Genomic DNA, 24837 nt, shown 5'->3' on the forward strand with positions numbered 1-24837 from the left:
TTTATTCTTTTCTTTTTAAAATTTCTTAAAATTCAACTTCCTTTGCTTTGTTACTGGCAGAAAAGAAGTTTTCCGACAACTTAAAATTTGTTTACAAAGGAATAATAAAAAATAAATCCAAGCAGTGTAAAAAGAATTCAAACAGTTCTGAATTGAATACTGCCTAGCTTAGCAGAACATTAGACTGTTTGGGTCTAACAGCACCTGACTCAAGTGAAACTCATGATAGAATTGAATCATTTTGTAACATGTAAAGGTAAAATTTATACAATACATTATTTAGTGCTTGAGAAGATTAAAGAAGTTTGATTCCTTATAAAATTATGTTAAATATATTATGACTTGGAAGCCATATTATCTTTGGTATCAAAATGTCTCCTTTCTGGAAATCTTTTAAATTTACATAAACCAACTCACCAAGAGTTCAAGAGAAGCTGACCCTCTCCATTCCCCTCTCTCCCCTTCTACTGCCATCAGTATCATCTCTGTTAGAATCTATCAAAATAAATTCTTGTTTTCATTAGGCATTACCATTTTGCCTTTTCTCCATATTTCTGTTTCTTGGACTTTGTCATCATAATAGTTACCACTCAACAATGTAGATAAATTTGCACCTTGCTGAGCAGCTTTCACTTTACCACCTGATTATGACTAAGGTAACTTTCTTTCATGTAACAGTTTTTCCTGCCAACTTCTGTAGACAGTTGTCAATGTTTTCCCTTCCTGGTGGTTTTAGAAGTGAAATTAATTTTTGTCTCGTCTGTTACAGTTTTCTTTTTTTTCCATGTTTTACATCTTCCTTTCTTTCTAAATTATAATCATCTTCGGTATACTTGGCCAAATTTCTTTTAGGTTTGAATGTCTAGCTGGCTTGCCTTCTTTAAAGCTAGTTTCCACATGAGAAAGAGCATGGGCTTTGGAGTCAGACACATCTGGGTTCTAATCCTGGTTCCACAGTTACTTTCTCTGTTTGATTTTGAGTAAGTTCCTTAACCTCATCAAGACTCATTTACTTTATCTATACAGTAGATCCATAGATAAAATTACCTCAGGTTTTTTTGTTTTTGAGGATTCTGTAAGATAAAGTTCCAAATTTTGGGGGTACATATTAAATGCATAGAAATGTCAGTGTTCATCTTTTTTTTAAATCTTTTCTCTCTTTTCTCTCCCTGCATTTCTATCCACAAATGCAGATGTGCATTTTAGAATACATGATCTTTTATTTTTATTGAAGTATGGTTGGTTTACAACATTTTATTAGTTTCAGGTACACAACATAGTTATTCAAATTTGTATAGATTATGTAACATTTAAAATTACTGTATTGGCTCTATTTCCTGTGCTATATAATATATTCTTGAAGCTTATTTATTTTATATGTAGTAGTTTTTTACCTTTTAATCCACCAGTGTCCTGCTTCCCTCTTCCCACTGGTAACCATTAGCTTGTTCTCCCTATGAATCTGTTTCTATTTTGATTATTCATTTGTTTTAGTTTTTGTAGTTTTAGATTCCATATATAGAGGTGATAACATACAGTATTTGTCTTTCTCTGACTTACTTCACTAAACATCATACCCTCCAGGTTCATCCACTTTGTTGCAGATGGAAAAATGCCATTTTTTGTGGGGGGCCGAATAGTATTCCATTGTATATATGTGCTATATAGTCTTCAGTTATTCATCTGTTGATGAAACACTTAATATTGCTTCTATATCTTTCTTGGCTATTATAAATAATGCTACTGTGAACATGGGGTGCATATATTTTTTAAAATTCAGATATATATATGTATATCCATGAGTTGAGTTGTTCTATCATATGGTAGGTCTCTTTTAGTCTTTTTGTTGTTTTTAGGGTTTTTTTGGCCGTGCCATGCACTTAGTTCCCCAGTCAAGGATTGAACCCAGGCCCTCTGCAGTGGAAGCATGAAATCTTAACCATTGAACCACCAGAGAACTTCCTATTTTTAATCTTCTGAAGAATCTCCATACTGTATTTCAAAGTAGCTGCATCAGTTTACATTTCTGCCAGTAATATACAGGATTCCCTTTTTCTGTACATCCTTGCCACATTTGTTATTTGTGACATTTGTGATAATAAGCATTCTGATGGGTGTGAGGTTATCTCTCATTGTGGTTTTGATTAGTGGTGTTGAGCATTTTTCATGTGCCTATTGGCCTTTTGTGTCTAGTATATGATCTTTTAAAATCCTCTTTTTAAAGACAGTTAGAAAATTCCTAAAGCACCCACATTGTGTATTGCTTCGTTGTAACTTAACCGATTTGATACTCTAACAAACTTTTCTTGAATTGCAGCTTTTATTCCTGAACCATTTTTTCTTTTCTCCTGTCTACATTCCTACTCTTCACTCTTGTTATAGAGTGGTTCTAAATTACAAAGAACTTAAACAGCCTGTTTTAGTTATGAACTGAATTTAACATTCTTAATGCTAGCTACTTAAAAAGTGGTGAGGTGTTGTTAAGAAAATCTGTTTATTTGGTAGGTGAAGTGGCCTTTGTTCTGACCCTGGTTATAGGGCAGCAGATGCTTATAAACTCAGTATTTTTAAGCTCAGAATGGATATGGTTGATGATGGGTCATTGTATAATGGCTCTGGCCCATGGCTTCATTGTGCCTGTTCTTAGCTTATCTGTCCAGGGAAAGTCAGTGCGATAGGCTTAGGTCTTAGAAAAATTATCAGAGCAGTTTGTCATATGCTAAACTGCTCCAAACTGTTAACAAGGTTCAAACCTTGTATAGTGTTTCTCCTTGGCTTCCCTATTCCCTATTTTTTAGTTACTGTTGTCTGTCAGGAGCAGGGCCAGTCCTTGACCAGTCTATCTTCTGTGAGCTTTTATGAGAAATAGAGTATCTCTCATATGCTTTTAAAACTTTTTAGTCAGTTAACTCAGTTTCCATAATAAATCAATGATATGGAGCGAAAAAGACCAACAGTAGAGGAAACTGCCATAAATTTAGACTTAAGAGACTAGACCAATATGCAATATGATGATTTTGGATTCTGATTCAATCCAGTAAGTAGCCAGAGGCATTTAATTACAGAGTGTGTATTAGATGATAAAATTAACATAGATTCTTTGGTAGGTGTAATAATGATACTGTGATTGTATAAGAAAATGTTCACAAATTTTAGGCATACTAAAATAGTGAAATGATGCAGCAAAGAATATGAAAGAAAAATAAATGTTAGCAGTTTTTGTTACTGTTGAATCTTGTTGCTGGGTACATGGGGTATACTATCTTATTTTACTTATGTATTTTTCCCCATAATTTTTAAAGCAATTAGTCTATTATTTTTTTGCCTTAACAGAAGAAAGGGTTTAACTGCATCTTACTGAGAGACCACAAAGTATCCCCCACTTTATTACATATTTAAACTGAAGCACACTCATTAACCCTTCATCCTACACACTCAGTATGACTTTTGCTTCTCTTTTTCCAGTGGTTGACTCCTATTTTCCTTTTATCTAGCCAGACCTCTCTCTCCACCAGTGTGATAATTTCAAATGAATTTTTGAAATCTTCTCTACAGTTCTAGGCTTATCAATGCCTTCCAAACTGAAATTCTTTCCTTTTGCTCATCTGATAGCCTATTCTTCATATTCCTCCAACTCTCTTCTCACGATTTTGGGGTTAGAAATATAAGATTTTTCTCAGCCAGCTGATGACTGAGTACTATTATTCTTAAGTGACTTTTGTAAGGTTTATATATTTCTCTAATTTACTGATTTAAAGCTAAGTAAGGGGAACAGTGGTCAATTTGGGTGTAAAATTACTTGTAATACTTAAATATCAGATAGGTTCAAATATTGACAGATTATTATTTTTTTTTTTTTTTCATGAGAATGCATTGACTTTCGTTCTTGACTTTCATTCATACTTCTCTAAGATGTGGACTGTTTAAGAGTATGTTATGTTGCACATGGCCAGGGAAAGGCTTATCAGAATTCATAAGCTTGCTTTCCAATTATCTGTTAGTTATTTAACCATTTTGGGGATGGTTCTTTTTAGAATCAAGATTTGTTTGCTACATCACAAAATAAAGAATTTGATCCCCTGGGTCCCCTGCCGCCTGGTTGGGGTAAGTCACATGGATTTTTTTTTTTAATTAAATTCAGTCATTTTAACAATTACGTATTTATGAATGGATGATAAACCTTGCTCTTGCTTGAGTGGATATCTGAGAAGCTTTTTGGGTGTCTTTGTTTAATTTGGAGTGCCAAATAGGCATTAAATTCCCCAAATGTTCTAAGTTACTCTTATAAAATTTAAAAGTATTTTGCCCACTCAGCATAAGAAGGACTGGATTATGATACCTAGGAAAATCTGGATGGACCTCTAGAGCATTATGCTTAGTGAAAAAAATTCATTTCAAAAGATTATGTTCTAAATATGATTCAACTTATATAACATTCTTAAAATGACAAAACTATAGAGATGAGAAATAGATTAGTAGTTGCCAGGAGATAGCCACTGACTGGTAGGTGGTTCCAAATATAGGAGTTAACATGAGTGGTTCTTACATAGTGGTGGAATAGTTCTGTCCCTTGACTATGGTGGTGATCATACAGATCTGTACATGGAATAAAAGTGTATAGAACTATATATTACAGAAATGAATTCAAACTTTAAAAATTAATAAAGACTGAGTTAAGTTTATAGTCAACAGTAATGTATCAGTGTCAGTTTCCTGATTTTGATACTCTGCTATCATTGATGACATAAGATGTCATCATTGGGGTAAACTGATTGACGGGTATGTGAGATTCTTGAACACTTTTTGCTTCATACTATGATACTTATTTCAAAATAGAAAGCTTTAAAGATGATTTTGATCATATTTGTGCTTTTAAAACACAGTTCAGAGGTTGATAGAGTCAATGTTATCTGAAAGAACAGTGGAAGGGGGAATGTGGTAGGGTACTGACTGTGTCCTGCACCGTGGAGTACCTGAGTAAGCTCTGTTATCAAGTACCTTAGTTATTAAACCTTTGTTATTAGACTTTAAGATGAGCCTGCCCTACCAGATTATATCATATGTGTTATATAAGTCATAGAGCTATAGTACATTTCTAGAATAAACATGACAATATAGAAACAGTTCTGCATGGAAGAGAAAGACTATATATCAATAGAAAGTGGAAAACAGCAGAGTAGAACCATTTATGGAACCATTTGAAGTTCTGTCTTCAAGAGCTGCAGATATTTCAGAAAGTAATAATTCTAGGTAGTCTTGTTGGGAAACACCAGTTTGATAGATTGCTCTAGCATTGTTTTAGGAATGGAGGGGAAAAAATTGATGTCAAGGTCACATGAATCTGGGCAATAAATGAAATTGGCTGTTTAAGCCTGCCTTTGAGTTACAGCTCAGCTGATAAAGAGTCCACCTGCAATACGGGAGACCTGGGTTCAATCCCTGGGTTGGGAAGATCCCCTGGAGGAGGGAAAGGCTACCCACTCCAGTATTCTGGCCTAGAGAATTCTATGGAACTGTATAGTCCATGGGGTCGCAAAGAGTCGGACTGAGCGACTTTCACTTACCACAGAATACACAGAAGAACTGTGCAAAAAAGGTCTTAATGACCCAGATAACCATGATGGTGTGACCATACACCTAAAGCTGGACATCCTAGACTGTGAAGTCAAGTGGGCCTTAGGAGGCATTACTACCAACAAAGCTAGTGGACGTGATGGAATTCTAGCTGAGCTATTTCAAATCCTAAAAGATTGTGCTGTTAAAGTGCTGCACTCACTATATCAGCAAATTTGGACCACTGCACTGGAAAAGGTCAATGAAGGGCAATGCCAAAGAATGTTCAAAGTACCACACCATTGCATTCGTTTTGTGTGTAAGAAGGTCATGCTCAAAATCCTTCAAGCTAGCCTTCAACATCATGTGAACCAAGAACTTCGAGATGTACAAGCTGGATTTAGAAAAGGCAGATAAACCAGAGATCAAATTGCCAACATCCATTGGATCATAGAAAAAGCAAGAAATTCCAGAAAAGCATTTACTTCTGCTTCACTGACTACACTAAATAAAGCCTTTGACTGTGTGGATCACAACAAACTGTGGAAAATTCTTCAAGAGATAGGAATATCAGACCACCTCACCTGCCTCCTGAGAAACCTGTATGCAGGTCAAGAAGCAATAATTAGAACTGGACATGAAAACAACAAACTGGTTGAAAATTGGGAAAGGAATCTGTAAAGACTGTATATTGTCACCCTGCTTATTTAACTTATATTCAGAGTACATCATGTGAACAGGCTGGATGAAGCTCAAGCTAGAATCAAGATTGCCAGGAGAAGTACCAATAACCTCAGATATACAGATGACACTACCCTAATGGCAGAAAGGGAGAGGAATTGAAGAGCCTCTTGAAAGTGAAAGAGTGAGTGAAAAAGCTGGTTTTAAACTCAGCATTCAGAAAACTAAGATCATGGCATCTGGTCCCATCACTTCATGGCAAGTAGATGGGAAAAAAATGGAAACAGTGACAGACTTTATTTTCTTGGTTTCCAAAATCACTACAGATGGTGACTGCAGCCATGAAATTAAAAGACATTTGCTCCTTGGAAGAAAAGCTATGACCAACCTAGACTGCCTATTAAAAAGCAGAGACGTCATTTTGCTGACAAAGGTCCATGTAGTCAAAGCAATGGTTTTTCCAGTAGTCATGTATGGATGTGAGTGTTGGACCATAAAGAAGGCTGAGTGCCAAGGAATTGATGCTTTCAAATTGGTGCTGGAGAAGACTCTTGAGAGTCCCTTGGACAGCAAGGAGATCAAACCAGTCCTAAAGGATATCAACTCTGAATATTTGTTGGAAGGACTTTGCTGAAGCTGAAGCTCCAGTACTTTGGCCACCTGTTGTGAAGAGCTGACTCATTGGAAAAGACCCTGATGCTGAGAAAGATTGAGGGTAGGAGGAGAAGGAAGGCGATAGAGGATGAGATGACTGGATGTCATCATTGAGTCAATGAACAAGTTTGGGCAGACTCAGGGAGATAGTAAAGGACAGGGAAGCCTGGCATGCTGCAGTCCATGCGGTTGCAGAGAGTCAGACACGACTGAGCAGCTGAACAACAATTGCCCTTTAAGTAATTTATCCTTAACATTCCTGTGAATCAGAGATAAAAAATGCAATAGTTCATAGTTATAACTATTATTGTTACTAGCTTATAAAACAAAAGGAAGGCATATGAAAGTGGTGAAGGTCTTTATTCACCAGTGTCTGGTAGTTTGGTGTAAGGGGTCTTTTGGCTCTGTGGGACCTTATAATGGACAGTGTATGATTGTTATGAAGTACTTTAGAAAAAAATGTTCTTAGACATACCGAACTAGAGCTGTTTGGTTGCATTCCCTGACATGAATGGTCTTCTCAGCTTTATTTCAGGAGTTGTTTTACATTCATGTTACAGAAGAGAAGCTGTTGGACTGAAACATCTGTAGGTTGTATATTAATCCTCTTGATTGTATTGCAGAAAAACCTTGACCTGATTGGCTTTTGTTAGAAACACAAACTAGTTTGTACCTTCTCTAGGGTAGCTGTTAAGAAAAATTGTTTCATGTTCATAGAAGCATGAATTGCAGTCTGTGTTGCCTTTATTTGAAAAGCCTTTCCTGCAGAGCTAGTCCTTGTTTCAGTGTTTATCATTATATCATCAGGATCTTTCTCATTTTTATTTTAGCCAGCAACACCTCCCTAAAATACTGCCTCTAGAGACCCAATCCCTCCTTATGTATGTTATCAGAATTTTTCCTTGGTTATTTTACGTTCTGCTTATTTTTAGGTTTCATGCTCCTGAAGTTGAGGTGCAGCCCCTCCCCCTTCTTAAATGAGTTCATGATCGTCCTTTTATTTAGACTGAGCACTGCTTTATTTGTGAACTGAACTCTGCTTTTGGGGCATATGCTTTATTTGTGGAACCAAGGATGGCTCTGATATTAAATGAGAAGCACCTGATAGACCCTCATCATTGATCCAGGAAATAAAATCCCAGTTTATAGCCTATGTTGATGTTCTGAAATTGTCAGCATTATTTTTGTGATGCCATGTATTTTTAAATCCCACTTCCTCACTCTTTTAGACTTTTGTACGCTTGGACTAGACATTACTATCTTAGAAGCTGACAGTGAAGAATTTATAACACATGGAAACTATAGAGGCTGGAGAACAAAGAATGCTTTTGGTTCAACAATACAGTCTAATAGGGCTTTTTATAGCTGGTTTACCCATCAAGTACAAAGCTGTCTTCTCATTTTCAGAGTTCCTATGAAAGAATACATAGAACATCAGGAAGCTTCTGTTGTTCAGTGCCTTATTCATCAGGTCAGGAAATGGTTTGATGTGTATTCAGGTTTGGTGTTCAGTCATTTCAGAATTGTTTACCATGTGATTTTTCAACAAAGTAAGAAATCAGCTCTGTAATCACAGCACATCTCATTAAGCACATGAGCCTTCAGTTTGCAAGTTTGAGGTCCCATCTTTGAAGTTTTGGTCTTTACAGCCTATTCCAAGAAATGCTGGTATCAGCACTATATACTTAGAACAAACATAGAAATAAGTTTTCTTTTTTTTTTCCCTGGGTAAAACCATTTTGTTAACCTACCTAAGCACTTCATTTTGTTTTCTGATTTGAGGTACAACCATTAAACATGGTTCACAAGAAAATACAATGACTATTCAACTACCATTATAGGAGTTTGAAACCTCACTCATTGTTCATACAATACTTTTTATGACTTTATACAACTGTACAGTCTATTTAAGCTAAGTTTAAGTTTATTGCTAACTAAAAGACCAACATCAAAGACCTATAGTTTTATAACAACAGAAGAATAACTACGTTAGGAATACACTACTTTAAAAACCACTTGACTAGTGATTTGTATGGTTTCCTTATTCTTTTAAGTTTTCTATCCACTTTATCTTACCTCATGTTAGCTTTTGATGGAGTTTTGTTTTTGTTTTGAAATGTTTTTAAGCTTTTATTTAGAAAGCCTACCTAGTAAAGTCACAGAACTACAAATGTGTGAGGTGTAATCTAAGTGCACAAACTAAATATTTAAAATGTCAAAAAAGTATTATTCAAATTTTTCATTGAAAAGAGAAATTGTTTGGATAAGACATTTAAAAATGATAAAAACCAAAGCACGCCCAAAAAAAGTTTTGGAATAAGACAAAACTACTCCAAAGCCTTAAATCTGTTTATCTGAAAAGAAAAAAATGGGAAATCTCCATGCCATCCCTAGCTTCATGCCACCATTCAATAAACAATGACTATGGGTAAGATGAGGGTGTCCTTAGCTGAGGTTAGTAACTCACCAGGGTTCTCAGACCTCAGACCCCTAGGAGAACCCAGGCAGTGACTCTGTTCATGTTAGGTTTTTGAGAGAATCTCTGGCCCTGAAATCTGAACTTATATGGCAGTTAATAGATAAATATATACTCAGCTAGGCACTTATGATGTTAATTTTAGATTACAAAAGTTACTTAAGATTGTTGGTGTATAAGAAATTTATAAATTCTGTAAGTGTATTTAAAGATTTAAATTTAAACTATCTGGAACATTGACTTACTTTTTTATTTATTATGTAGCTAGCTATAGTACTGTGGATGCTTCTTTTTGCCTCAGAGACAGTTCTTAAAGTTGGTTACATGTTTCCACACTCTAGGTGTCATGACCAGCAAAGCCATTGTTACTATCTAGGGTGTTTCACAAGATGCAGAGTCCATTTTCTGTATTTAAGCTGTGTCACAAGATGCAGAGTCCATTTCTTATATTTTATATATTCCAGAAGTTTTGTTTCCGTTTTAGGCTAGCTGGTAGAGAAAGTAGCAGAGCTGTCAGGAGCAGATTCATGATACTCACCAATATATCCCTTCTTTCCCAGCACCAGCCTTACCCCCACCTTCCACCCCCTACCCCAGTATCATCACTGCTTCTTGAGATCATGGATTCAGTGCTGGAGAGAAGTTCAAAGTTACCAAACACTACCTTGACAAGGCTATATAATTTAGCCTAAGACTCATTCTGCAATATCTTGCTTAAAGAAAAGTCCAGAAGTTTTACTTAAGTGTTGTTTGGTAAATAGACATGAACTTTCAAACCATAGGAATAAAAATTGGTTTTCTCACCATGGAGTTAAGCTTAATTTTTTTTTAATGTCTAATTTTAAGGTAACCATGCTTTTTAAAAAGTGGGAATCCATTTTATAATATTGATTACTTAAGTGTTCATTTTGAGACATCTTGGCCAAATTTAAGATTTAGACACTGGAAGAGACCTATCTTTTAATAATTAATTTGTAATGGAGCAGAGAAAACAGTAATTCAAAACAGCAGAACTAATGTTAATATTAAAATTTCAAAGCTATTTGGTTATTAAAAGAAAATTACATCTACGCATCTTCTAAACTTAGTGAGAAAGCTCAGAGAAGCAGAACAATTGTGTAGAATGGGTATAAGAGAACTAGGGGAATCCTAAAACAAGATGAAGGTGGGGAAACACACTGCTTCAGATACAGATACAGTAAATTAAAGAGTTGAGCCCTGCTGCCCAACTCTGTTGTAAAACGTTACTGTAGATATTTAGGATAGGAAACTGGTTGTTTTAAGAAACAGGATGTATTTTGAAATAGTGTCTTCTCTAGTTAAGTAATACCTAGCGTATAGCAAAGAAACAGGTTTCCCTGGTGACTCAGATGGTAAAGAATTCACCTGCAATGCAGAAGACCCAGGTTTGATCCCTGGGTCAGGAGAAGGGAATAGCTACCCTCTTAAGTATTTTTGCCTGGAGAATGCTATGGACAGAGGAGCTTGGCGGGCTATAGTCCATGGGGTCACAAAAAGTCAGACACAACTCAGTGACTCAGCACATAACAAAGAAGCAGTTAAGTTACATACCCCCATTATATTTTCAGAAGTGAGATGGTACGATATGAAAAAAAAAATCTCTGAATGGAGATGTCAGTTTCCATCCTGCATCAACTGGAGTCTAGCTACTACTTAATTCTGAGATTAGGGGCAGATCATTTAGCCTATCTGAAAATCCTTATCTTTAAGATAAATTAAAACTACCTACTTTGTGGGACTGTTAAGGTTAATATAAGGTCATGTATGCAAATTTAAAACAGTTAATTATTCTTGCTATTGATAAGGTTGAACAGAAAGATTCTGTGGGCAGGATATTGTGAATTATATCTGTTTAGTTTCTAGGATATAACGACATTTGTATAACTTGAGTAAGTATGTAGATTTAGTAGCGAAAGAATAAATTAAAGCTTTTAAAGTTATGATTTAAAAACCACAAAATCAACAGTGCAGTGAAAAATAGCAAAATCAGCTCATCTTAATTTGAGGAAGAAGACTATGCCAACTCGATAACACTTTGCCTTTTTTTTTTCTTTCTGTTTTAAAGAGAAGAGAACGGACAGCAATGGTAGAGTATATTTTGTCAACCACAACACTCGTATTACACAATGGGAAGACCCCAGAAATCAAGGGTAAGAACTCGTAGTTATTAGTATACAGATAACCTCTTAAAGATTATACCATATTTCCAACTCATTTATGAAAAAGATCAGACTTACATATTCTTTCCCCAAAGGTCTTAATCACCCACATATTTTAGAAAGAGAAAAAAATATACTGTTACATCCCCCCCCCCCCAAAATTACCTGTTTGTTATAAGACCAGCTTACTAATTCTAAAGCAGGGTTTTGCAAGCTGAGATCTCTCAGTAGAATTCAGGGTGTCTGTGACTTAGAGGGGGGAAAGACATGTTTGTGTGTGCAGGACCAAGGTCCAAACCTTTACCTGAAACTGAGTGTTCTTTCCATTATGATTGTAGGTCACATCTATAGTAGAATTAACAATCCTAGGACTTTGCCACCAGTAGAAATCCCAGATATTTTTACATACCATTCTGCAGTTGTTGCAGATATTTCAAAATATTGTTTACATACATCATTACAAGAACTTGCTGGTTAATGTGTCACTAAAGGGATACATTATTACAAGCTTGTCTTTTTAATATTTACTATGTATGTAGAATTGTCTTTGTGACGTTGGGATACTGTATTAGTTTGCTAGAGCAGCTTTAACAGTACTACATATGGAGTGACTTGAACAACAGAAATTTGTCTTATACATAGAAACATAAGATTTTATATCATTTTATGCTGCTTTAAAATCTTACGTTTTTAAAAGAAATATTTATATAGGCACACCAACTGGTGGGGCTTCCCAGGTGGTACTAGTGGTAAAGAATCTGCCTAAAATATAGGAGACGTAAGAAACACTGGCTCTATCCCTGGGTCAGGAATACCCTCTGGAGGAGGGCACTGCAACCCACTCTAGTATTCTTGCCTGGAGGACCCTGGTGGGCTGCAGTCTGTGGGGTCACAAGCAGTTGGACATGACCGAAGTGACTTAGCAAGATATTAGCAACAAGCGGGGAGGTCTCCAGGGGTACTTTCACTTGAGACTGACTACAAATTTAGGGCATCTCCCCAACGACTTTCAGGTTTAATACCTCACTAGAGAGACTTGAACTCATTGAAACCTTTTATACTCACAGCAACATTTGTTACTGGTAAAGGATATAAATTAGAACAATAGAAGGAAGAGATGTTTAGGGCAGAGCCTGAGAAGGGTTCCAGATACCCAGAATTGATGTGGAATATAGTATGTGTTGAACATTACCAACCAGGGAATCTCACCTTTCTAGTACCAGAGTATTTTACTGGGGCTCCATCATGTACTGCCTGCAAAGCTAACCTTCAGTTTCCAGCTCTTCCCCAAAGATGGGCTAATACTTTTTAGTGTCTAGTTTATTCCAGAGGTCAGAGCTAATAATGGCATATATCCCAAAGCCTCCTTTATAAACCACCTGATTGGCGGTCTGATGTTTGAAGACCCTAAGCTTCAAAGGGGCTTCAAAGTATCTTCAGAGATACTCTTGACAGGCAGGATATTCCAGAGGCGTAGAGATCTTTTCCCAGTAGCTGAGGGCAGAGGTCTGATCTCTATTTGGGTGTGATTAAATCTTCATGTCTCACATAGGTCAGAGTTTTAAGAACCTCTATTTTAAAGGTATGCTTTAAATTTAAAATCTATTTCTGGGTACCAGCAGATCACATTTTATATATTTATAGTATTTAACTTTAAATATTTGGGGGACTTCCCTGGTGGTCCAGTGGATAGAATCCATCTGCCAGTGCCAGGGCACATGGGTTCAGTCCCTGGTCTGGGAAGATCCCACATGATGCAGAACAGCTAAGTTTGTGCACCAGAACTATTGAAACCCGTGTGCCTAGAGCCCGTGTTCCACAGTAACAGAAGCCACCAGAACAAGAGGCCTTTAGACCGCAACTAGAGAATAGCTCCCGCTCAACACAGTTAGAGAAAGCCCATGTGCAGCAACAGAGAGCAGCCTAAATAAATACAGTACTTAACTTTCAACTTTAAAAATATGTATTTTCAGTTTCTTAAAAAGTAATAATTAAGAATTTCATAGGTAACATTTTTAATTTTAAAATTCTATCACTAAGGATAGGCTAGACCACATCACCTTTCTCTAATTTGCTATCATTTTTCATTCCCCCTTGAACCTTTTAAAGTTTCAGAGTGGAAATAAGAATCATATTTTTACAAATAATACCAATGAGCCAGTTCTATCCAATTTGTTTTCAAGTCAACTTATTACTGATGCTGTCTTGCAAATATGATTACAACAAATGAGAAGTGTTATCTTCTTAAAAGTTTTAGATAGTCTGTCTGACGTTTGCATGTAGTTCTGTGAATACAGTTAAATGTTAACTTTTTGGTGTGGTTCACAAAATATTGTTGTAGGCGGTGATTCTAAGCCTTTTGTTCTTCTGAAGTAAACTTGTGGAAAGTGACACCCCTGTCAGCAATAGTGCTCTCTAAAACAATGAGATTAAATGCTACCAACCCCTCCTTTTCTTCCTTTCTGATGTGAACTTGAACATTTCCATTGTTCCATCATCTCACCAAACCCACCAGATGAGAAAATTGAAACTGGAGAATAGACAAAAATGAATTGGAAAATATGAATAAACCTTGAAACGTTGAAGTTTAAAGAGCTTAAGCAAGATCTTAAGACAGGTATTAAGTAAGTGGGTAGGCATACTCCCTTAGAAAGATTTGAGTTGCCTTAACAGGAATAATAGAGATTCTGGACAAGGGAAAAGTCTTCACTTGGAGGTTTGGCAGAATGTCTTGGGAAATGGTGAGTAGCCGTCTACTACACAGGGCTCATGGAAGGGACTTGAGATAGAATGCAGAGGTAAAACTGAAATGGAGCATAGAGGGTGCAGCATAGGGGCCAAGTGAGGGCCAAAGGAAGGAGTTTAGATCTTGTATTTGGTTAGTGATGAATAATGATACCACTTTAGAAGAGAATAGATTTGTTCAGATCTCTGTTTTGGTATTCTGTCAGCAATATGAAATGAGTCAAGGACCAGAGTGAGACTCAAAGCAGGAAAACCTTTTAAGTGGCTATTTTGAAAGTTTAAAAGATAAATAGAGCCAGAGTAAGGAAATCAACCCTAAATATGCATTAGAAGGACTGAAGGCGGCAGAGGATGAGATGGTTAGATAGCATCACCAACCCAGTGGATATGAGTTAGCAAACTCTGGGAGATAGTAAAAGACAGGGAATCCTGGTGTGCTACAGTCCATGGGGTTGCAGAGTCAGACACAGCTTAGCAACTAAACAACAGAACCACAACAAGGATGGTACTAGGGATTGAAAGCTGTGATGAATGAACATGAAAGTTGTAAGGCAGAGTTGGTGGAGCTTGGTTACCCTGAGATGTTTAGGCAGGTAGATAATCCAGGCAGCGTAGATGAGAGAAGACTGGTTGATAGATCTGTTCACGTGTTTAACATGCCTGTAGGATTTTAGTAAACCGCTGGAAAATGCTAGACTAACTGGTTTTCTAGAAGATGCCTACTGCATTTATGGGTATGTTTAGTTTCTGTACTTGGCAAACAAGGAACTCTTAAACATTTTTTATTTATTTATATATTTTTCTGTTTTATATAGTCAGTTAAATGAAAAGCCCTTACCTGAAGGCTGGGAAATGAGATTCACGGTAGACGGAATTCCGTATTTTGTGGACCACAATAGAAGAACAACCACCTATATAGATCCCCGCACCGGAAAATCTGCCTTGTAAGTTTTCTAAATGTTTTGATTAAAAGTAAAACTGATTCCTAAGATTTTGATGTAAAGATATCAATTGCTGAAAAATGCAGTTCTTACTATTTTTATCTGTTAACACAGCACTAAATGAAAGTGTTTAGAAATTATCAATACAGTACTGCTCACCAATTAATACCTGATTTCTGATATCCGCTTTCTTTCATTTCTATCACCTTTTAACTTGAAGGCTCCTTTATTTTTCTTTTTCATTTTTGAAAAGTAACTATGTTTGTTTAATGTGTTTTGTTTGGGTTTTTTGTGTGTGTGTGGTCAAATAGACATAACAAAGTTGAACATTTTAGGTGTACATCTTAGTGGCATTAAGTACACTAATTGTTGTGCAACATCACCACCGTCCATCTCTAATACTTTTTTTTATCATCCTGTACTGATATTCTGTACTCAGTAAAGTCTTCAATCTTGTTCTCCCCCAGTCCCTGATAAATAGCATTCTACCTTCTGTCCCTGTGATTTGACTAATCATATAATTTGTCCTTTGGAACTGGCTTCTTTCACTTAGCATCATGTTCCCAAGGTTCATCCATGTTTTAGCTCTTATCGGAATTTCATTCCTTTTTGCTGTTGCTAAGTCACTTCAGTTGTGTCCGACTCTGTGCAGTCCCAGAGACAGCAGCCCACCAGGCTCCCCTGTCCCTGGGATTCTCCAGGCAAGAACACTGGAGTGGGTTGCCATTGCCTTCTCCAATGCATGAAAGTGAAATTGAAGTCACTCAGTCGTGTCTGACTCCTAGCGACCCCATGGACTGCAGCCCACCAGGCTCCTCTGTCCATGGGATTTGCCAGGCAAGAGTACTGGAGTGGGTTGCCATTGCTTTCTTCGTCATTCCTTTTTAAGGCTGAATAATAATCCATTTTATGTGTTACTATATTTCGTGTATACACGTGGCTCATGGACATTTGAGTTATTTCCACCTTTTGGCTGTTGTGAATGATACTGTGAACATGAGTGTACAAATATCTCTTTAGGTCCTTGCTTTCAGTTCTTTTGTGTATATACTCAGAATTGTTGAATCAAATGATAATTCTGTGGTTTTTTGAGGCATTGCCAGACTTTTCCACAGTGGGCATACTGTTCTAAGGTTCTTACTGGTAGAGCAGATGGGGTTCCAGGTTTTCCACATCAGTGCCAACCGTTGTTACTCTGTGTGTATGTGTATGTGTGGTGGTGGTGTTCAGTTGCTAAGTCGTGTCCAACTCTGCGACCCCATAGACTGCAGCATGACAGGCTTCCCTGTCCTTCACCGTCTCCTGGAGTTTGCTCACATCCATGTCCATTGAATCTCTGATGCTGTCTAACCATCTCATCCTCTCCCACCTTCTTTGCCTTCAATCTTTCCCAGCATCAGGGTCTTTTCCAGTGAATCAGCTCTTTATATCAGGTGGCCGAAGTATTGGAACTTCAGCTTCAGCCCTTCCAGTGAATATTTAGGGTTGATTTTCTTTAGGATTGACTGGTTTGACCTCCTTGCTGTTCAAGGGACTCTCAAGAGTCTTCTCCAGCACGATTTGAAAGCATCAGTTCTTTGCTGCTCAGCCTTCTTTATGGTCCAACTCTCACATCTGTATATGGTGTGTATAATGCCATCCTAGTTAGTATGAAGTGGTATCTCATCGTATGATACCATAATCAGCCAAAAACCGTATATGAAAATTATTGAGTAATATTTTTATGAACATAGATGTAAGCATCTTTACCAAAATAATGGCAAATTAAGTCCAGCGAAATACAGGAGGGATATTACACTATCATCATGTGGAGTCCCTCCTCCCTATGTAAGATTGATTGAATTTTGTATATTAAACAAATTTATTTGTTTATTTGTATATTAAACCAATTTAATTCAGCACATTAAAGATTAAAGGAGAAAAAGCAATGTACAGAGTATACAAAATACAGTGCTAGTTTACTATAAACTTTCAGGTGCCTTAGAAACTTTCTTATCTGAAAAACAGTATCTGTATAAGATTAATGGCAAAATACCTCTTACGATCAGGAATAGGACAAGTATTTCTTCTGTCACTACTTCCAAATTCAACATTGTGTTGGTAGTCCTGTGAGATGTGAAAGAAATAAAATTGAAAGGAAAGAAGTAAAACTCTTTTCACGCAGATCACAGGTAACACAATTGTCTGTATAAAAATCATATGGAATCTAGGAAAACTACTAGAACTAGCAAGTGAATTTAAGTGTTGCCAGATACAAAGTCAATATATAAAATCAATTGTATTTCTACATTAAACATTAAGAAAATGAAGTTAACAGTAGCTCAGGGAAAAAGCAAATAATCTTGTGGTGTGAAGTCCAGGCCGTTTGAAAGCCCACAGTGTCATCAGTGATCTGAGCTTCTTTCTTTCTGTCCTGCCATGCCAGACTATCATCTCTATGAGAGTCATCTAATAGTTTGTGATAGCTGCTTGAAGCTTCAGCTGTCATAGTCCCACTCCAAGCTGGGATATGGAAGAAGAACAAATTGGAAAGGGGGAAGAAAATCCCTTTCCAGCTATCCCAGCTCTCTTTAAAAGAGCCTTCCTTCCTGGAAGTCCTATTCAATAGCACTTCCACTTAAGATCACTAGCCATAGTTAAGTCACACAGCCACACTGAGAAGTGTTTTTATCCTAGGTAGCAGTCTGCCCAAGTAAATCTCAAGATTCTATTAAGGAGAAAGGGGAGTGAATTTGGGAATAGATGCCCTTCTCGGACAAAACCTCCTTTACCTAGCCCTGTTATATTTGGCTGAATAGAAGAGAGAATCTCAGAAACAGCGGCTTTAAAAAGATCAAAGTGTATTTCTGTTTTCTTCTTTAAAAGTAGTCATGGGGAATATTTCATTTTTAAGGTGGTTTTAGGAGTATGTTGTACTGGGACATTTTTGTATTTAACTACTAAGTACTTAGGGAGTGTGATATTGTGTTTTCCTTCAGTATTTTATCTTACAATCAGATTTATGTCATATTAACATTCTTCCTCAGAGACAATGGACCCCAGATAGCCTATGTACGGGACTTCAAGGCAAAGGTTCAATATTTCCGTTTCTGGTGTCAGGTTAGTACCAGTACTGTATTTCTGTACTCCTTTTATTATGTTGCTTACACAATCAGTGATTGTAGAATTAATTAACGTATGGACAAACAGGTAAAATATGGAAGGGTTAGAATTTTTCTATTTTTAGATTCAAGAAATAGATTTATCACTTAGATAATTTATGACTTCTCTTGTCCAGAAGAATAAATTTGAAACCATTTCAATAAGGAAGCCTTGCTGCTCATTTCAGTACTCATTATTTTCAAGTTGGAGAAATCTTCAAATGAGTTACAACGTTTTCTGGTGTTTAAATTGTAAACAGCTCCTTTCGTATCTAGCATTTGATATGACTTTAATAGATCCATATGTATGTGTCACTTTGATAGATACATTATTACACATATGTGATTATATTCAGAATATTTTTAACAGACATTATCAGTTATTTTTAATATAAATGTTTAGTGAATTAGTGGTTTCTTTATGGGTTCTCAGTAAAATTAATGCACTAGTCCAAGTGTGACTGTGATGAATATTTTTAAACTTCAAACTCTTATAATTAATTGGGCCCATGTAACCCAAAACAATTTGAATTAGCTTTTTGAAAATTTAGATCTCTCCTGGTAGCTCAGATGGTAAAGTGTCTGCCTACAATGCGGGAGACCCAGGTTCGATCCCTGGGTTGGGAAGATCCCCTGGAGAAGGAAATTTGAAAATTTAAGTAAAAATTTGACTCATTAAGTAATCACTGGTGTGTACAACATCTTGCTTTCTTCTGTTTTTTATATATCAGATGATCTGTAGTTAGCATGAATACTCACAAATGTACGGTTAAACATTATTAAATAAAAATTCATATTCATAGTCTACTTGTTACTATAAATGAAAAAAAGTAAGTAAAACTTTATTCTTTTGGTTTTTTGATAGGCCATTTTAATGGTGAGAGTTGACTTAAGACATTCTTATATTTCAGCAACTGGCCATGCCACAGCACATAAAGATTACAGTGACAAGAAAAACATTGTTTGAGGATTCCTTTCAGCAGGTACTGTTTTATTCACTTAATGGTTTGCCCCCTGGCTTCTAACCCAAAACCTTTTGGTGCTGGCAGTTTAATCTTAACTCTGCAATTTTTTGAGATGAAGTCCTTGAATTTTTTAAGTCTAATTTCATCATCAGATTCCTTAGTATTTAAAATTTAGGAAAATACAGATAGCTTTGTGTGTGTGTGTTTTGTGTATGTGTATGTTCTGTGCTTTTGAAATGTCATATTAATTTAATACTAGTTTCATGTTTCCATTTCTAAACTCAGTATTTGATTTGAAATAGATATTTAAGTAAGAAAATAGGTAGATAAATGTCTACCAAAGTTCCATATGAACAAAGTTCATATGAACATTGTTGGCTCCAGATAGAGAAAGAGAGGGAGAATTTATATTTATACTTCTGTATTACTTGCATTTTTACAATAAGCATATTTATTCTTATAATTTTAAGAGTTTGTTTATGTAGTAAAAAGTGTAATTGGTCATTGATGACAGTATCTAAAAATAATGTTCTCAGGAGTAGTCTCAAATGTTTTAGTTGTCCTTAGAACCTGAGTTAATTTACTGCTTGGTCTATTTTACAACTTTGTTTACCAACCAATGCAGTTAAGTATTAAGTGATTGGGCTTCCCTGGTAGTTCAGCCCGTAAAGAATCTACCTGCAATACAGGAGTCTCAGGAGACATGGGTTCGAATCCTGGGTTGGAAAGATCTCCTGGAGGAGAGCATGGCAACCCACTTGAGAATTCTTGCCTTGAGAATTCCTGCCTTGAGAATCCCATGGACAGAGAAGCTTGGCAGGCTACAGTCCATAGGGTTGCAAATAGTTGGACATGACTGAAGCAACCTGAGTACGCACTCAAACATTAAGTGATTGTTGTATGAAAAATATCTTAATATGAAAACTTCCAGTTCATTCTTGTTTTATGGACAGATGTGGATGTGATTCTTTATTATCAAACCTTTATGATAATTTTGGTAGCTATAGCATCACGAAGTGCCAGACTGCATGCAAACAGAAAAAAGACTGAGATAGTTGACAATGGCTGTCTGCTTACTTTCAGAAACAATTATATTCTTTACTTATGGAACCTCAGTTATTAACATTGAAGGGAAATGCCAGTTGGCATCCTGCTAAGCAGGAGCAGATAGTTTTTTAGGAACAGAGCTTGACTAAGGCCACTTTAGGGAATTATGAGTCCTTCTCTTGGTCTGATGTAAGCAAAGCTCCAAGGCCATTCTCTGTCCCACTGTTGCCTGTTTCTTCTTTTCATGTTCATAACCAGTATGTAGTCACTGAGTGGTCAATCCCTGGTGAGCCAGTTTCTTGGAGCATGACTTGATGATAGCAGTGCTGAAAAGATGCAGACATGAGTAAATGTCCCTTTAGCATTTGACACGTGGAGACTTTTGCAGAATGACAGACCAGGTGGTGCTAAAACAGTTTTTAAAAATTCTTATCCTAGATTGTACACCCATCCAATAAATGTGAAATAACTTAAAAATGTGTTTGGAAGAGTGACATATAACAAAATTAACATCAGATTTTCTTCATAATGTTTGGATAAAGTTGTTTAAGGTGGTGTGTTTTTTGACACAGCAGGACTGTTTATGGGGGAAATGGCAGGAGAAACATTTTTTTTCCTTCATCTTGTGTGCTGGGTGTGCTAAGTCACTTCAGTCATGTCTGACTCTTTGCGACCCTGCCAGGCTTCGCTGCCCATGGGATTCTCCAGGCAAGAATACTAGAGTGGGTTTCCATGCCTTCCTCAAGGGGATATTCCCTACCCAGGGGTTGAACCTGTGTCTCTTACATCTCCTGCATTGGTAGTCGGGTTCTTTACCACTAGCACCATCTGCAAAGCCCTCCTTCATATTAGACATTTGTTAAAGGGTATTATTTAAAGGGGAACAGCAAACAAGATCAGGGACTATCCTACGGTTTGGGGAGCAGCCACAGGGACAAAGAATAACCAGAAGGAACAAGAAATGAACAAGATAATTTTAACTTATATCTCATTTCCATTGGTATATTTCTAGCCTATAGTATTTGTAGAACATTTGTCATAAGCATCAAATTATTTGTTTCATGTGGGATATGAATTCATGAAAGTATAGAAACTGAGAGATCCTTAGAATAAGCGGGTCACTTCCTGGGCCTCTCTAGATATTTAAATTTGATTGTTCATTCTTAAAATTGTTCATTGTCCCTTCATAAAATAGAATCATTGTATGGACTTTCTTCTCTCCATGTCATTTTTTTCCCCTAAGAGTAATGTTTGTAATCTACATGCCCAATTTTGGGTAAGTATTTAAATACTTTTAAAAAGGAAGAACCTGACTGACCTCTCCACTGTCGCTCAGTAATGGCACTGTCCTAAAAATATGAAGATGATCATATTAACTACTGTAGTAGAGTACAAACTTTGAGCAGTTTTTCCAGTTTTCCACTGAGAATGAGTTTCCAAGGTAACTGTTCTGTCACAGCCACTGTTTTTCATTTCCAAGTTAGCCAATTAGCTATTATGTGTACCTTTTGGGTATAAAATAAACTGAAACCTGGCCCAAACCAAATAAGGACCTAACCTCTGATCGTGGTCACAGTTACTCTGCTCTAAGCAATTGAGAAGAGGAATTTTGTCAGTGGTAGGATCATTTAAAAGAAAATTATATATAAAGTATACAGAAATATAGATATGTGTAATTTATAAAATATTATGAAACTTTATTTTCTGTATGTGTGAAATTGACCAAACTACAAACACTATTCTATGTCCTGAGGAATTTCAGTTACTTATACTGAAGGAGATTTCTAACCCGGAAGTAAGTGATTAAGGTGTTTCTACTTTTACCAATTCTTATACCTTTATTTTTTGGTAGATAATGAGCTTCAGTCCTCAAGATCTGCGAAGACGTTTGTGGGTGATTTTTCCAGGAGAAGAAGGTTTAGATTATGGAGGTGTAGCAAGGTAGTGATAATATGAATACTCAGAACTTAGTTCCTTTCCTCCAAAGGTATCATTACACTTTGCTTGCAAGTATTTTCTCAATTTTCTATTTCAGGAAAATGAAATGTAGCAAATTTTTGTACCTTTATTAAATGTTGCAGTTATAAAACTTCAAAAACCATTAATTCTTCTCTCTCTAAGGTACTGCTAGTTGATTTCACCCACATCACTCATTTATTCATCAGGATAATTCTGTGAGAGAATTTTCCAGGTAATAATGAGGTATAGAGAGTCACCAGAGACACATAACTAAGTTGTAGAGCCTGGATGTAAGTTTCACATCTTTGAACTAGAAGCCAGTGTTCAGTTGACTGCATCATATCTGTTCCGTAAAACATACAAGGCCCTAGAGTGTTCAGGTCACGTTCCCCAACACAGACTCTTAATAGAAATAATAGTCATTCAGTTCCCAACTGAGTTTAATATATATATATATCTGTTTTGAGAGTATAGAAGGCTATGTAAAATAGGACTTGAAATTTTAAATTCTCTTTTCTTAATGTTGAAGCTTCTAATCAAACCCTGGAAGACGGACTCAAGCAGCAAGTTGCTTTGCTTATTCCATAACGATATATTATACAGGGTTAAAAATTTGCATATCAGTGGCCTTACAAAAAGCCAAGGATTTTGAAGTCAAGATTGCGTTTGAATCCTTTTTCTGTACTTAGTAGTATGACTTGGGGCAACTACCTTCATCTGTATAATTAGAGTGATCATAACTGCTTCTCTGGGATTGCTGTATAGAAATATAGTTTATTAATACCCTACTTCAGACCCTGAGTCTTTGTGGAGTCACTAACTGGTCACTGCATTTTAGTTGTTTTTACTTAGGTTTTGTTTCAAAGTTCATATTTCAAAATGTATGAAGTAATCACAGGTAAATAAAAATATGAGTAGAAACATTTAATTTTGTTTAAAGATAATTCAGGAGGAGGGTAATCATCCATTCCTAGCTAGAAAATTAACTAGTAGTATTAAGTATAAGCAGGATTACCAGCAGAGGCCATAAATCAACAAAAAAAGAAATCTTGGGCATGAACTGATAAATTGCCCCAGATTCACTCTGCCTACTGTTCTGCCAGATCCTCACCCCTGTTACGTAGTTAGTAACTATAATCTTACGTTAGTGTTGGTTGATACTTTCACAGCATTTGAATTAGAGCTTCTCAGTGTATTTTTCTAATGAATGAATAGCTTGAATTAAGTGTTTTATTGCCTCTGTGATATTGGAAGTTTTTTCATATTTAAGAGAGCGGTAGCACTTAATGAGCATCACTGAGGGGCTTGGACATGAATGGAATAATGTTAGACTTGTTTCAGCTACTCTAACCACATGGGTCAACAGTGAAGTTTAAACCTGCCTATGTTGAGTATTTCACTGATTCTAAGACTAAAGTTTTCATATTTTAACATCTCTGAAACTGAGATGTGTATTACAGTTGGAAATTTTTTTTAGTGGTTCATCAAATAATGTTGTCTTTAAAGTCAACGATGTCTTAGATTCTTTGAAATAAGCAATGTGTAAATATCTTTGCAAAATAGATGGTGGTTTGTACAGAAGCTGTAAAAATCAGTGTGAGACTAGAGAAATATCACCACGTGAGGAGTATAGATTCCTGAGAGCTTTATAGCACTTCTCTTTGATTTATTGGTATGGTTACTTACAAGATTTTTCACCCTAAATTTTCTTTTGGTTTCAGAGAATGGTTCTTTCTTTTGTCACATGAGGTGTTGAACCCAATGTATTGCCTGTTTGAATATGCAGGGAAGGATAACTACTGCTTGCAGATAAACCCCGCTTCTTACATCAATCCAGATCACCTGAAATATTTTCGTTTTATTGGCAGGTTTATTGCTATGGTAAGTGCAAGTGGAGAGCTGTGTTTACTTTGCTAATTCAGCAATACTAAATAAAGCATTGTGCCTTTAACTTTCTCGTTTGAAATTTTCTCATCACTGACATGTCTTAAGATTGGGTTCTTATATCTTCCCTTTTCCTAGAAATATTCCATAATAGATTGTATGATGGGGAGTTTGTTTTATTTGTCTTTTAACTGAAGAACTCATCTTAACATTCTGAAGTACTGACTGTTATAAAATTATGGATTGTTTTCTTCTTGCATAGGCTCTGTTCCATGGGAAATTCATAGACACAGGTTTTTCTTTGCCATTCTATAAGCGTATCTTGAATAAACCAGTTGGACTGAAGGATTTAGAATCGATTGATCCAGAATTTTACAATTCTCTCATCTGGGTTAAGTAAGTTTGTTTCCTTTTAATTATCAAAATATAATCTATATGTTTTCTTTTTAAAAAAGTATTTCTTTGGCTTTGCTGGGTCTCAGTTGTGGCACACGGGATCTTTGGTCTTCTTTGGGGCATGTGGGATCTTTTAGTTGTAGCATGTGGGATCTAGTTCCCCGGACCAGGGATTGAACCTGGGCCCTCTCCATTGAAGTCTTAGCCACTGGACCA

At 36.3% G+C, this 24837-nt stretch overlaps 1 protein-coding gene across 4 annotated transcripts in view; it reads left to right on the top strand.

Annotated features, from left to right (window-relative positions):
* Positions 1 to 24837, top strand: part of ITCH (itchy E3 ubiquitin protein ligase) — a 101302-nt gene that overhangs the window by 59413 nt on the left and 17052 nt on the right. For all 4 annotated transcript variants that reach the window (XM_061437329.1, XM_061437328.1, XM_061437326.1 and 1 more), the window contains 8 exons: positions 4035 to 4104; positions 11451 to 11535; positions 15105 to 15233; positions 18257 to 18329; positions 19282 to 19353; positions 22235 to 22323; positions 24063 to 24222; positions 24488 to 24621. In XM_061437329.1, coding sequence (XP_061293313.1) covers positions 4035 to 4104; positions 11451 to 11535; positions 15105 to 15233; positions 18257 to 18329; positions 19282 to 19353; positions 22235 to 22323; positions 24063 to 24222; positions 24488 to 24621 — 812 coding nt within the window. The remainder of the gene's footprint in view (positions 1 to 4034; positions 4105 to 11450; positions 11536 to 15104; positions 15234 to 18256; positions 18330 to 19281; positions 19354 to 22234; positions 22324 to 24062; positions 24223 to 24487; positions 24622 to 24837) is intronic.

This window comes from Bos javanicus, chromosome 13 (genome assembly GCF_032452875.1).
Source record: "Bos javanicus breed banteng chromosome 13, ARS-OSU_banteng_1.0, whole genome shotgun sequence".
Classification (NCBI taxonomy): Eukaryota; Metazoa; Chordata; class Mammalia; order Artiodactyla; family Bovidae; genus Bos; species Bos javanicus.